This window comes from Gobius niger (assembly GCF_951799975.1).
Source record: "Gobius niger genome assembly, chromosome: 15".
NCBI lineage: Eukaryota > Metazoa > Chordata > Actinopteri > Gobiiformes > Gobiidae > Gobius > Gobius niger.
Window position 1 is genome coordinate 18,807,326 of NC_136866.1, and position 13,596 is coordinate 18,820,921.

Consider the following 13,596-nt stretch of genomic DNA (forward strand, 5'->3'; position numbering starts at 1 on the left):
CTTGTACTTTTCTTACTAACCTCTATCACGGGAAGAAGAAAAAAATGAACTGCAACAATAACTGTCTTGTTATGAATTAATTTCCACATCGCTGCCACTGGGGCTTTATTTTGGAATCCGCCAGTTTATACATGAATATGTAACAGCGTCTGTGAGAAAATGAGTTAATGGAGGAGCTGGTGATGTCCCAGTCCCAGCAAAGTTGACTCTGCTCACTCATTACTTCATTTCCTTTAAAATTAACAAGCCAAAGTCCTGTTTCCAAAATCAGTAAATTAACCAATAAGTTCATCTTATCATAGTAAAAAACTACTATTAAAAGTCATATTACTCTGTTGACCATTATTCACTTTACTGACTGAATGTTAACCGCCATACCGCCTTTGCTCTGCCCGATCCCATCAGACCTAAGCAGGAAGGGCCTGGTCGGTGCTTGGATGGGAGACCGTTTGGGAACACTAGGAAGCCGGGCGAATGTAGAGTGAGTGGTTGGTGGTGGTCAGAGGGGCCGATGGTGTTCGCTTTCGTCAGTCTACCCCAGGGCAGCTGTGGCTACAATAGTGGCTTACCACCATCGAGTATGGAGTGAATGAATAATGCAATGTAAAGCGTCTGAGTGTCCAGAAAAGCGCTATATGCATCCGATGCATTATTATAAAAGAATGACAAATGATCCACCAGTGTTTCCAAAGTCATATATATACTATAAGGAATTTTGCCAAAATTAAATTACTGTTTCAAGTAGGCATTAAATCTGAACTTCGTGATCTTTTCTGCCATGAATTCATTAAAAATATAAAAAAATATGGTTTTGTTATGGTCACATTTAACTGCAGGTTTTGATTACATTGTATTTTCCATCCATTATTTTGCCTAATTTGTCAAATATTCAAATTTTACTCAATTCCTCTGCTTAATCAGTTTCTTTTAAAAATGATGAATGCATAGACTTGTTGTATAAAATACAATATTGAGTCCTAACTTCTCAGATTACAATACTTTGTGACCCATTTCCATCTGTATGTGATTGAGCCAAAATAACAAAGGAAACGCTTATGTAATCGAACTTTAATTTTCTCCCGTCTGTCCCTCTGCATTACTGACTTGTCCTACTTTTACGTCCAACCTGAAACGGACTTCACCATGGCCCAAAGTGCTGGCCTCCCGTGAGCTCGTCCCCTTCAGACAGACCCCCTCCTCATCGCTCAAACTACTATTGACTTTAAAAATAAATGAATTCCAGACAGCCATTTGTAATGTCTAAATCAACGGTCATGTACAACCATTGGGGCTTTATTTTGCAAGTGTCCAAAACAAAACAGCTCAGTCAGATAATCAGTAAACGGGCAAGTGCAGAGCAAACACTACAGAGAGAACAACGGACAGCTGGTCGTGTATAAATACAGGGACAGAAATCAAAGACGGTTTAACCCTCTAGTGAGCCGGACTGCACGGCGTCTCTGTAGGAGCTGCCCCCCTCCTTGGGCTCGGGGAACAGTTTGATGAGGTCGTCGATGCGGAGGATGGTGATGGCGGCTTCGGTGGCAAACTTCAGGCTCTTGGTTTTGACCATGGTGGGCTCGTAGACTCCGGCCTGTTTGTTGTCCCGCGGTTTGCCGTTGATCAGGTCCAAGCCGATCCTACAGGACACACAGATAAACACTAATAACAACGGGCCGATGTTTCAGGAGATCTGAGCCGCTTGGGTTATGTTTTTGTTTTAGCGTCAAGGTGAGCCGGCTCATTCTATAAAGCATCACTCAGGTTAAGTTTTGTCTTTTTACTCATACAGCATTTCTTCAACTTAGTTTGGATGTCAAAGTAACATTTTAGATAAATATTTTTGAGCAGACATAACATCACTGCAGCTTTTATGATTTTGTTTTATTCAATAAACCAGAGCTGGGGAAAAAGCATTATTATTGGCAAAAAGTGAAATAAATAAAATTATTGATTCTTTCCAAAATATCTCCTCCTTGTGAACACACATTGAGAAAGAACTTACCACTTTAGGTTCTTGCGCTCTGGGTTGACCTGCGCCTCGTTGTGGAAGGCTCGGAGCTTAGCCACTAAATCTGTGGAGTCCTGAGCTGCGTTCACAGCCAGAGTCTTGGGGATGACCAGCAGAGAGCGAGCAAACTCCGCTATGGCCAGCTGTTCCCGAGAGCCCTGCAGGGAAACAAGAGGATGATGAAAACGCACTATTATGAAAAATAAAAGCATTATTTTGTTGAGTTGTGCGTAGTTTTGGTTCTTACCATGCTGGTGGCGTAGTTCTCCAGGTAGATGGAGAGCGCTGCCTCCACAGCGCCCCCTCCTGGCACCACAGACTTGGACTCCAGGACCCTCTTGACTACACAGAGAGCGTCGTGGATCGAGCGCTCCATCTCGTCGCACATGAAGTCATTGGCGCCGCGCAGGATGATGGAGGCCGACGTGCGCGCTTTGGTGCTGAGGACGGACAACACAACATTTAAATTATACATGGTTTTATATTTGCATCAAGTACCTGGAACTTTGGTTCATGGTTTCAGACAAGTTATGCAAATTAATGAAGTAAGAAGTAGGGACGAGCCAATCTGGGAAAAATACGGGATCAGGTATTGATTTCACATCTGATAATAATGATCCGATTATTTTATGTTGGAAGCAGCCAAGGACATTCATTAGGGCAGGGCGATATGGCCAAAAATGTATATCACGGTATGAAAAAGAAATATCATGACAACAGTATTGCCGATATAATTTACACCTGGCAAAATACAGAAAAATCAAAGCCTTTCACCGATGGGGAAAATACATTTACAGCTATTTCTTCTTTTTATTCATCTAAATCAGGGGTCTCAAACTCATTTGGACCGGGGGCCAAAAATGCGAACCCAGTGTTGGTCGGGGGCCGCAACAGACGAAGCCTTTTATATTAAGTCAATTATGATTTAGCAACTTTTTATTGTTTGCTATAATATAACTTAAAATAGACTGTACATTACCTATCTGCACATTTTTAAGCTTCCAGAGGTTTCCAATCAGCCAAACATTTGCTGAGCTTCTAGATTTGAAATTACAGACTTAGACAATTAGTTTTTTGTAATTAATCCCATTTTGGTTCAGCATCAGTGAATGATGTTTCAGGAGTCAGGTCCAGTTTCTGTCTGTGAGCCTTTTAAAGAAATGCAAAATGTACAAATGTCATTTTAATTTAATGTTGAAAAGCACAACCAGGGACTGGAGCTGATCATGAGCACCAGCAAAAAGCATCAGCTTCAAACTTGTTTTGCTCTGTGTTAATTTTCACCCTGTCATATGATAAATGAATGTGTGGACTTGGACACTTTTCCAGACTCTGGTGTGTCTGAGATCAGCTCAGTGAGATTCACCTCATGTAAATAATGTGGAGTCACTGACCTCTGACCTTTTTCTGACCGACAGTTAGAACTGATAGGGCTTATATTTTTTACTGTCAATGTTGCTGTCATTATTTGCAGTATTTTAATACATTTCCATATTCTCTATTTTTAATGTAACTATGGGTCATGTGTTCCCACATGTGTCCTTAATAAAGATTAAATTCATTGACCTGATAATGTAGCTCTGAGAGAGAGATGGAGAGAAAAGGCTCCTCACTTTACTGTTGTGACGCTTGTAAACACTATGCAATGCAATGTGTTCGCTTTGCAATGTCCTAATGCTGGGTTACACATAGACACGATGCGTTACGAATGCCACGAATCCACATTCGTGGCCCAGGATCACGAATGTGAGTGGAATTGGTAGAGGTTTCACGCGCCACGAACTGTTGCTGCGTGTTGTGATTAATGGCACGAATTATTACGCACTGTCACGAATATGCCTCCTGCACTGCTGCGTGCGGTGGCGCGCTGCTGCGAGTTATTGGGAATTGTCGCGTTCTGTCAAAAAATCTGTCAAGAATTGGGCGAATGTGGACGAGATCGCCTGCCGCGCACACCGGGTTGGAGGCGGAGCAGGGACGTCTCGCTCTGCCGTGCGCCCCTGACTCGTTGGGCTCTCGCCAAATCGGGATAAACAAAAAGTGAATAGACCAGCTCAGCGTCGGGCTTGTCCATAAACTGAAGAATGGCAATAGTTTTTCAGTCTATGGGACAGTCACACCAGTTCAACCCCGCTCCTTTCAATGTGTAACACCGGCAAACGCATCAACAAACGCACGCGCTTCATGTCAGATAAGTCCGTGCAACAGCCGCGCATTAAGGGCTGACTTTACTCCACAGAATAAACATAAAACACTACACTCACTGTGCACTCGATCTCCTGAGGATCCGTCGTAGAACTCGCTGCTCTTAAACCTCTTTATCCAATGATTCTCACGTGTCTGGTCAGTCCTCAGCTCCAGTTGGAAAAACTTTATAATCCACAAACACAGACGCCTGTCTCCACCTGCCCCGCGCCCATCACCGCTTGTTTTACGTGTCTAAGGTTGTAAATAAGCCTTAACTTATCCATGGTGTAGCTGCTGGAACCACGCGCTGTTGTTTTGGTCAGTGGAGGCAGCGTGGGAGATGCATTCAGGGACAGCGGCGCATCTCCCTTTCCCTGTCTGATGTTTACATTCTCGCGTCCGCAGCAGAGTTGGCGCTACCGCGCGGTGCCTCATGGGAAATGTAGTTCTAACGTGTTTAATGTGATTTACCGGCGGGCCGCATATAATATAAATAAGTAATTATCTCGCGGGCCGCAAAAAATTACCTTGCGGGCCGCATTTGGCCCGCGGGCCGCATGTCTGAGACGCCTGATCTAAATTCACCTAAATCTCAAAAAAAAAAACACAGAAGATAAGATCAAAGAATATTGCTACTTATTTGCACCTTCATCTCCATGAAGGTAAAATGCTCCTGTAAGTTCACCCTCATCACAGCAATAATTGAGCGGATCATCTGTCCAACCTGTCCCCCTGTGTGTAAAGACAGCATTGACCACATCGGCCATGTCCCGCGAGTGTCCAGATCATTTATAGATCGGCACTGTGCTTGGAGAGAGGCGGTTGTAACCAAAACGCTACGGAGCTTTGCCGATGCTGACACTTTCTGTGAACTTTATCGCGGAGCAAGATGGACTCGTGTGAATTCCAGCTGAAAGGGAACGCATCACGGAGAGAATAACAACATTAATGCAAGCTTTATCCAGCGTGAGAACAAAGCGAAACCACTGCCCACTCAGGCCGCCGATAATTAAATATAATCGGTGTCAGTAACGGACATACCGGTTCAAATTGGCATTATCGTGCATCACTACTAATTAGAGCTGCTGTTAGCGAAAAGCAAAAGCAAAAGCCAGAGAAATGCTGCAACGACTTTACTGCACGGATGTCAAAGTGCTCCTATGGTGTTACTACGCCTTACAATTTAGTACCTCCTTTATCCACTCAGAAAATGTTTAATTTTGTGTAACTATACTTGGATCATGTAACCGTATTTAAATAGGGAAACCGTGGAAGAGCTTGGTCCCTTCTAACCTCACCCCTGTTTGGGTCCATGAACAGAGGAGGAGAGGCTAAATGCTAACAACATCACCTCACGTCTAGCGTGACTGAGAGCACGCGCAAAGATCAAACAGGTATGCATCATCAACTCATCTAAGTTCAGGTAAGAACATATCTCAGTTTGGAAAAACGGTGGCCTGTTCTTTTGAGAAGACCGACAAGGCTGGAGCTCATCGGTCTGGGTGGACCAGCACACGTGGCCCCGGGTCCGTTATGTTACCGGGTTTCGGTCTCTACAGCTTTGACAAGTCATTTGCAAAAAACCTTTGTCTTATCTTTTTTGCTCAGCTGCTCTGCTGTTTACTAGTGTTTGTAAATGTGACACACAAAAGAAAAATTAGATCCAGATCAAACTGTTTGTTATGTCACATGACTAACCTGAGCTGTGGCCATTCCCTCATCAACAGTGACATTTTGAAAAAGGCGACATTGTGGTCAGATTTGTCAGAGTCCAGTGGTCACACTATTACAGCTCTTACTTTTTGATGAGGATAAGTTCGTCGTCACAGATTCGGTCCTGAACCACCTCCTCAGCCTGACCCAGCATCGTGGCCTCGAACGTCTCCTCTCCCTCCAGGTTACTCAGAGATGCACACATGGTGGCTACGAAAACACACACCACCTTACAGTTTTCTGTACAGTATTCAGTGCATGTAGAATGTCCAGTTCCCCCGTACCTCCTGAGGCTTTGGCGATGCGTTTGAGGTCCCTCTTGTGCACCCTCCTCACCGCCATGGCGCCCACGTCCACAAAGTACTTGAGGCACATGTCGTCGATGCCGCCGGTGGTCAGCACCACGTTGGCTCCGGTCGCCAGGATTTTCTGGATCCTCTCCTTCGTGATGTCGGACTCTCTGGAAACCAAAACATACAAACTACTGATCAGAACAGTGACAGCGCCGGGAGCCATTTTAAAGTGTGGATGGGAGTCAGAAAATGTGTCCTATGCCGAGGTGAATAGTACTACATTTACACAGAGGTGGGTAGGACACATTGTTTTTTCAGAGAGTTGTACACACAGTAATAATACATTTTAGCCATTTAACTTGTTTATTATTTTTAGCAGCATTAACAGGAAGTCTTGTGTCACTCGCGTGAATTGAGCCTATTGTCTTAAAGGAAGAGGCCACCGTTTTTACTAGATATGTTCTTATCTTAGGTCCTAAAGAACTCGTGAAAGCTGTCTGGTCTTCCCCCGTGCCTTCAGTCACGTAAACACAGCGCAGACGGCGTTAGCATTTAGCCTCTCCCCCTCTCCTCTATAGCTCCAAAACAGGTCAAGATAGAAGCTACCAAGCTCTTCCACGTTTTCCCTATTTAAATATGGTTACGTGAAGTGTTACACTACAAAGTATAATACACAAAATTAAACAATGTGGATTTTCTAAGCGGATAAAAGGGGGGACTATATTGTAAGGCGTAATAATACCAGGAGTAATTTGGCATCCGCACAGTAAAGTGAAGATTACTGCGCAGTAAAGTGAAGATTACTGCGCGGATTTCGAATTACTCCTGGTATAATTACGCCTTACAATATAGTTCCCCTTTTATCCGCTTAGAAAATCCACATAGTTTAATTTTGTGTAATTATACTTTGTAGTGTAACACTTCACGTAACCATATTTAAATAGGGAAAACGTGGAAGAGCTTGGTAGCTTCTATCTTGACCTGTTTTGGAGCTATAGTGGAGAGAGGGAGAGGCTAAATGCTAACGCCGTCTGCGCTGTGTTTACGTGATTGAAGGCACGGGTGAAGATCAGACAGGTCCTAAAGAACTCGTCAAAGCTAAGGTAAGAACATATCTCAGTATGTAAAAATGGTGGCCTATTTCTTTAACATTGTCCAGCCCAGAAGAGTGGTCCCACAGCCACAGAGGCCGAGGTCTCGACTTCGGACTGATCATGTTTTATCCCACGCGTATCACTGTGAAAACTACTGACTGAGAAACACAGTAAATTTAATGGGATTCTCTAAAACGTACAGTGGCAGGGCTAAATGATGCATTATGACCCACCTCTGCCTGATCTGGTCCAGCTTCTCGGGGTCGTTGATGAGGACTTGGACGCCCAGCTTCATCTTGGTCTTCTGCAGACTGAAATCCAGGCATGCGATCTTGGCGTTCACCACGCGCTTAATCATGCCTGCAGAGACGGGACGGGCCGTTAGAGGGAACGATGGAGGGTTTACACAGTCGGACAAGTGCGTTTAAGACCATTTCCAAGTCGCACGGATTACAGATCACTTCCATGGTGCTGATTGGCCAGACTTTCAAAATACTGTCCAAAATACAGTCTACAGGCCTTAAATCAATGACTTGGGTCAATCTCAATGACCGCCAAGGACCTTCATCAGGTTTACAGCATTTCTTTGGCAGAAACTGCTCCTGGTTTTTGAGTTTGGACGAAACAAAGGGAGATTTCTGATACTGGAGGAAAGAATTTGGGTTTTTTCACTTGAAGTTTGTCTAAAATCAGCTACATTCATGACTATTTAGTATGACATTTCTGTAAGATAGTGTGAATGTAAAGAGCTCAACTAAACTAAATGCATGTTAATAAGGGGGGGTTAAATGACAAAATATAATATCTCTTCTTTCCGCAAATCACCAGAAATATGCAAAAACCAGCCAGCAAACATCTCAATTTCAATCCCTTTGCCAGTCAAAAAATAAATTGTTTTGAATGAACAACGAAAGTGGATGAAAAAGAAAAACAAAAAACTGTGTGGCCACAAAAACGCCGCCACCGTCTACAAGAGACGGCGACATCTTTTTTCCCAGCCTCTCTGCTTTGTCCCACGCGTATCACTGCGCACACCACGGGGCTGGTGTGGCAGTAAATGAAATGGGAGCGGTAATGTGGAGGCGAGCGCATACCCTGTGACCCCACGGTGCAGTTGAGGGCGTATCCGTTGACCAGGAAGCTCTCCTTCTGGCTGCGGCCGTGAGCCTTCAGCACGTTCACCGAGTTAATGGGGTATTTGGCCACGCCCCTGCCGTCTGTGAACTTCACGGCCAAGGCGGCCTCCACCACCATGTTGGCGAAGAAGTCGGAGTCACTGAGAAGGCAGGGATTAAGGGGTACAATAGGAAACCTTTGGATTCTTTGCGCCTCAAAGAAACCTAACCAGGGACAACTGCAACAAGAATCAAGGATACACTCCGATGATTTTGGAAGACATGGAGGTCTTGGCCGCGTTGATGAGGCACTCTCTACCCAGCTCGTCTGCTCCGATTGTGAGGTTTTCATTGATGTAGCGCACCGCCTCCCTGGAAGCAAAACGCACAATGGGTCAGAACATGTGCACACCTTAACTAGCATTCAAGTCTCGGTCAGTCAGTATTTATGTGAAAACATTCACTCATGTTTTAGTAGCGTTGTAATTCTAAATAATGATCACAGCATTGTGGCGCTGATAACAGTGCGAGTCCGTACTTGCAGGCCAGGCGATATCCGCTGATGACTGACGTGGGGTGGATCTTCTGCTTCACCAGCTCATCCGCGCTCTTCAGAAGCTCTGCAGCGAGAATCACCTGCAGGAAGCAACACATGTCTGAAATACTGCTAATCACGAGCGCAGAAAGAAGTAAATGCTGGAGTTTTGTGCCGTCGTTTCATTAGGGGTTTAAAAGAGACGCTCCTAAACCCCTTCAGACAACGAGGGAGTTTCTTTGCCCCGTTAGCATAGCCACGCTCCTGTAGGAGGCAGAAGCATGGTACTATAACAGGAAGTAACATTTCACTTCACTCGCATGTATACTGAAACAAAAATAGCAGTTTTGGAATAACGTCTAATTTCTTTTATACTAACAAGAAGCACAATTGCAATTCGATTTAGGATTTTACCATCTTTTACTTAAGTTTTTAACAATGAAAACAAGTTTAACCTATTGGACTCATACATGGTAAATCCTAATGGTGAGAGCAATTACTTTATTTGATATGCCCATATGCCCAAAAACAGCAAATGAATCCAGAAATGACACAGTCCATGTATCCACTGCCAAGTGTGAGCAAAGTGTGCACGGCTGACTGCACTCACCACAGACGTGGTCCCGTCCCCGACCTCCTTGTCCTGCAGGTCGGCCAGCTCACACAGGACCTTGGCCGCTGGGTGCTCCACTTCCAGCAGCTTCAGGATGGTCGCTCCGTCATTTGTGATGGTCACGTCCTGTTAACCAGACAATCATTGAGCTCCATTAAGCATTTGAATAAATATAAATAATAAGTAGTTTGGGGCAAATAATGGATCATGAACCCTTCTTGATATTTCCCCCCCATTTGCAAACATTTTAAAACTTGCCAAAAGTCATTCCAATTCCTTTTACAAACCTATCTGCTCTAGTGGCGAGTTGCAAAAATACACAATAAAATCAAACTAATGACGAATTGATGAAAAACTCACCCCGATGTCATCAACCAGCATCTTGTCAAGTCCAACTGGTCCCAAGGAGCTTTTGACGATGTTGGCGATGGATGATGCGGCCATGACTGCACAAAAAAAAAAATTACAGGCAATGCATTAGTTCAACCTTGTGGACATTCTCTAATTAAAATTCCAGGATTTAGTCAGTGAGCTCCCATGCAGGCCTGCTCCAGCACAAACCTGGACTTCCTTGAGGACAAGGTGCTGGGATTTAGCAACCAATTACACCTCTCAAGAATCATCAAAACAATGTACACATGAAGCAGAATGTTTGTGCAACGGCAAATAAATCAACATTACAACTATCAGTAAAAATAAGCATTTGATTTGAACATCGTTCACCTCAGATACGGGGACACAAAACACCAGTGGAACAGTTATAGTTATTACGCAGAATGGCTGCATAGATTTAGGATGATACAATTGCCCTTGTGTTTATCTATGAACACATTAGGTGGGAAAATACGGAGGATTTTGTTTAGGATATTTCTTGCGACATCATCAAAAAATGAACACAGCCCCCGTTTCCTGCATGAACACGATCTGCAGACTACCAGCTGATAAAAATAGGTTTCTGACACTGTTGTGATGTCCTGTCATCTTATTTAGCGTGGATCACAGTGATAGCCACACCTTCAGACCATGACAGTGTTTCTGTAGCCCATTAGCATAGCCATCCATTCAACGCAGACGAATGGAAGGTACTAATATGGGACTTTAACACGTGGATCCAGAAAATGTCAAAGATATGGGGGGGAACACGTGTCAAAATCACCTTAACTATTGTCTTAAGTCATAACAACAAAGCCTTAGGGGTAAACAGAAAAGTTAGCCCATAGCATTAGCCACACGTGTGATGCAGCAAAAGAGACTAGCTAGTTTAGCACAAAGGAAAGACACTGTCCGGCGGTCAGACTCTCCTCAGATTAAGCTCAGGTTGTAAAGAACACTGACCATTTTGCGAGCGGACAGACTCGCCGCTTGTCCTATGTCCGAGCACGTTTAGGGGACCCTCCAGGAGCGACATTTTCAGACCCGCTGCAGGAACGAGAAGAAAGGGAAGCGCCGCGGTGCACTGTGGGTAAACCGGTCTGAACTCAGAAGCTTCGAGAAGAAAAGGAATAAAAAGCCGCTATTTGACGCTTATAGAAATTAACATTAATTCGAGTGACTTGATTTTTTTTTTTACGTACAGTCACGTGAGGCTGAAAACAAGGGGCGTTTAATTACTAGAATTAAGTTTTAGCGTTCTAGTTGATTAGAACATCATTTCCCAGAATGCAACAAATAAAACATGATCTTCTTCTTCGTGGGTATTCTTTTGTTGGCATGTTTGAGACCAAAACTGCTTTGCAGCGCTCCCTGCTGTCGATTACCAATACAAATGAATTTATTTATGAATGTCACAATATTAGCTGATTTCTACTTACTTATTTATTCAGTTATTTTTATTATTATTTATGTTTATAATTATCTTATTATACTAGTTTCTAGTTAGTTTTATACATATATTTATTCTAATGTTGTTATTTACATATTGCATTTTTGCATTTTTGTTTCCTCTGAGGGAGCCCTCTGCCCCGGGAGCGGTGGTCAGCTGTGGCTGTGTGGGCACTGTCCTCTGGGTGCCCGGATGGAGGTGTGGTGTTTCTGCTGCACCTCCGCTGGGTGTCCGGTGGTGGTGCCCTGTGGCTGTGGCTGATGTACCGCTCCCGGTGCAGACGGCTCCTCTGATGGCATTTCCTTACCTGGTTCATCTGTACCCAGACTCAGCACTACGTCCATTATCTCATCGTGTGTGTGTGTGTGTGTGTGGCTGCGTGTGTGTGTGTGTGGCTATGGGGAGGGGGGTGGGGTGAGCAGTGTTGTCTGTTTGGAAGAGTGGGTGGTTGGGTGGGCGGGAACTGCTTTTAATCTGTAAAGCACTTTGTGTTACAACCTTGTAGGAAAAGCGCTTTATAAATAAAGTTTTGATTGATTGATTGAATATTGGGAATATTCCCTAGCGATCTCAAATTGTAACATTTCCCCATTGAAAATAGGCCTACTACTCTTAATTGCAATGAAAATGATTGCAGTCTTTCAGCCCCCACCATTAAGAAGTGTATCACATGGACCAAATAACAGCAAGATTGCAAATGAAAACTGACCTGTTTATGGACAACTGGTTTTCATTTGTAAGTTATATTATATTGTTATATTCATTTATGTCTACACTTTTGCTGTTGAAGATTTTAAATAGAAATTAAGCAAGTATTTAATTACTGTATATATTTATTATACAATTATATATTTATTTATGGATGACCCTTCTGATTAGGCGTTAAGTATGTTTTCCAAGGACATAATACAAATACAATGAAAAAAGTATTCAAGTAATTACATTTATGTCTGTCAAAAAATGTATTGCTGCTATCATCATTCCAAATTAACAATATCTCACCCTTAGTCTAATGAAACCTCATGTTTATGCTCTTTACGGAACATGAATTCCTTATAGGTAATTTCAAATTTCTCCATCATGTACATAAATTACAAATAACGGTGACTTCTGACTGTAAATACTAATTAATCATAATATAGATGAATAACTTAAGTTATACAAGTTTACCATAACTCAAAAGAAACAAATTCATAAAGTTCAGTTAAAATTGAACTTAAAAAAATATACAGTATATATATGAATGTGTGGAGTGTTTGGGGCCGTCTTTGGAGAATTTCCGCTGTACCTTTAAGGCCCACCAGGAGTCCCTGGAGTGGACCCATATAGTGGACCTAACTTTGTGAATAACCATTATAGCCTACAAAGGCGATGTTTAGCCTCAGAGGTTTAGGTTTAACATCTGTCCTTTGTTAAGACATTTCACCAACCTTGTCGATGTATCAATGTGTTGATATCGGATATTGATAACACATACACACCCTGTTTAGTTAAAACCTTATATTTATTTCCTCCAGTAAAATTCAGTGGAGCGAAGACAACTAGGCAGTTACAAAAATACAGTACTTAACTTAAAAAGACACTAAAAACATTATAAAGTATGGCATATGCGAATAATGTTCCTACAATGTACATCTATACAAAGAGTTTACAAATGAAATGTCAAATACAAAAAAAAGACAGAAAAAAAAGTGCAATAAGAGAGTCAATGATACTAAATGACCACCAGTAAAACAGACTCGAACGAACATAAAAATGATACTTCATATTTCAATCTTTTTTAATGTACACATCCTAAAACAAATTTAAAACTATTGAAATTTCATGTAGAATCGTGAGAACTTGTCAAATGTGTGAATCTAAAAGTTCAATAAATACATTTAACCTGAATTCTACCATTTCAGTTGTGAATTTAAACTCGGTGTTTTGACAAATAAATAGTGTGAAACATTTGTGACGAAAAAAAAAGAAAGAAAAGAAAATGTGCGAACGTTGTCATGTTGTGACTTCAAATTTTCGGAAAACGTGATGTTCAGTAGTGCGACAAGGTGAAGTGTCCCGTAAACGAAAATAAACAACAATATGAAAAGAAAAACAATGGCAACGGGGAAAAAAAACAAACGGTACTGTACAATTTGAACTACCGTCAAAAATACGCTCCTTCCTGGTCCCTTTACGCCCGACAACACCATTTAAAACTTCCGATCCATATA

The 13,596-nt window shown here is 42.6% G+C and overlaps 1 protein-coding gene across 1 annotated transcript; it reads right to left on the reverse strand.

The window, feature by feature from the left end:
- Positions 1 to 1,273: 1,273 nt before the first annotated feature.
- On the reverse strand, positions 1,274 to 11,052 carry tcp1 (t-complex 1). The gene is made up of 12 exons (XM_079571900.1): positions 10,897 to 11,052; positions 9,922 to 10,007; positions 9,559 to 9,687; positions 8,952 to 9,049; positions 8,675 to 8,785; positions 8,393 to 8,574; positions 7,532 to 7,658; positions 6,196 to 6,371; positions 5,998 to 6,121; positions 2,259 to 2,451; positions 2,006 to 2,169; positions 1,274 to 1,640 (listed from the first exon to the last, which is right to left on the reverse strand). The coding sequence occupies exons 1-12, from the start codon at positions 10,967 to 10,969 to the stop codon at positions 1,427 to 1,429; spliced, it is 1,677 nt and encodes a 558-aa protein (XP_079428026.1). The 5' UTR covers positions 10,970 to 11,052; the 3' UTR covers positions 1,274 to 1,426.
- Positions 11,053 to 13,596: the final 2,544 nt, after the last annotated feature.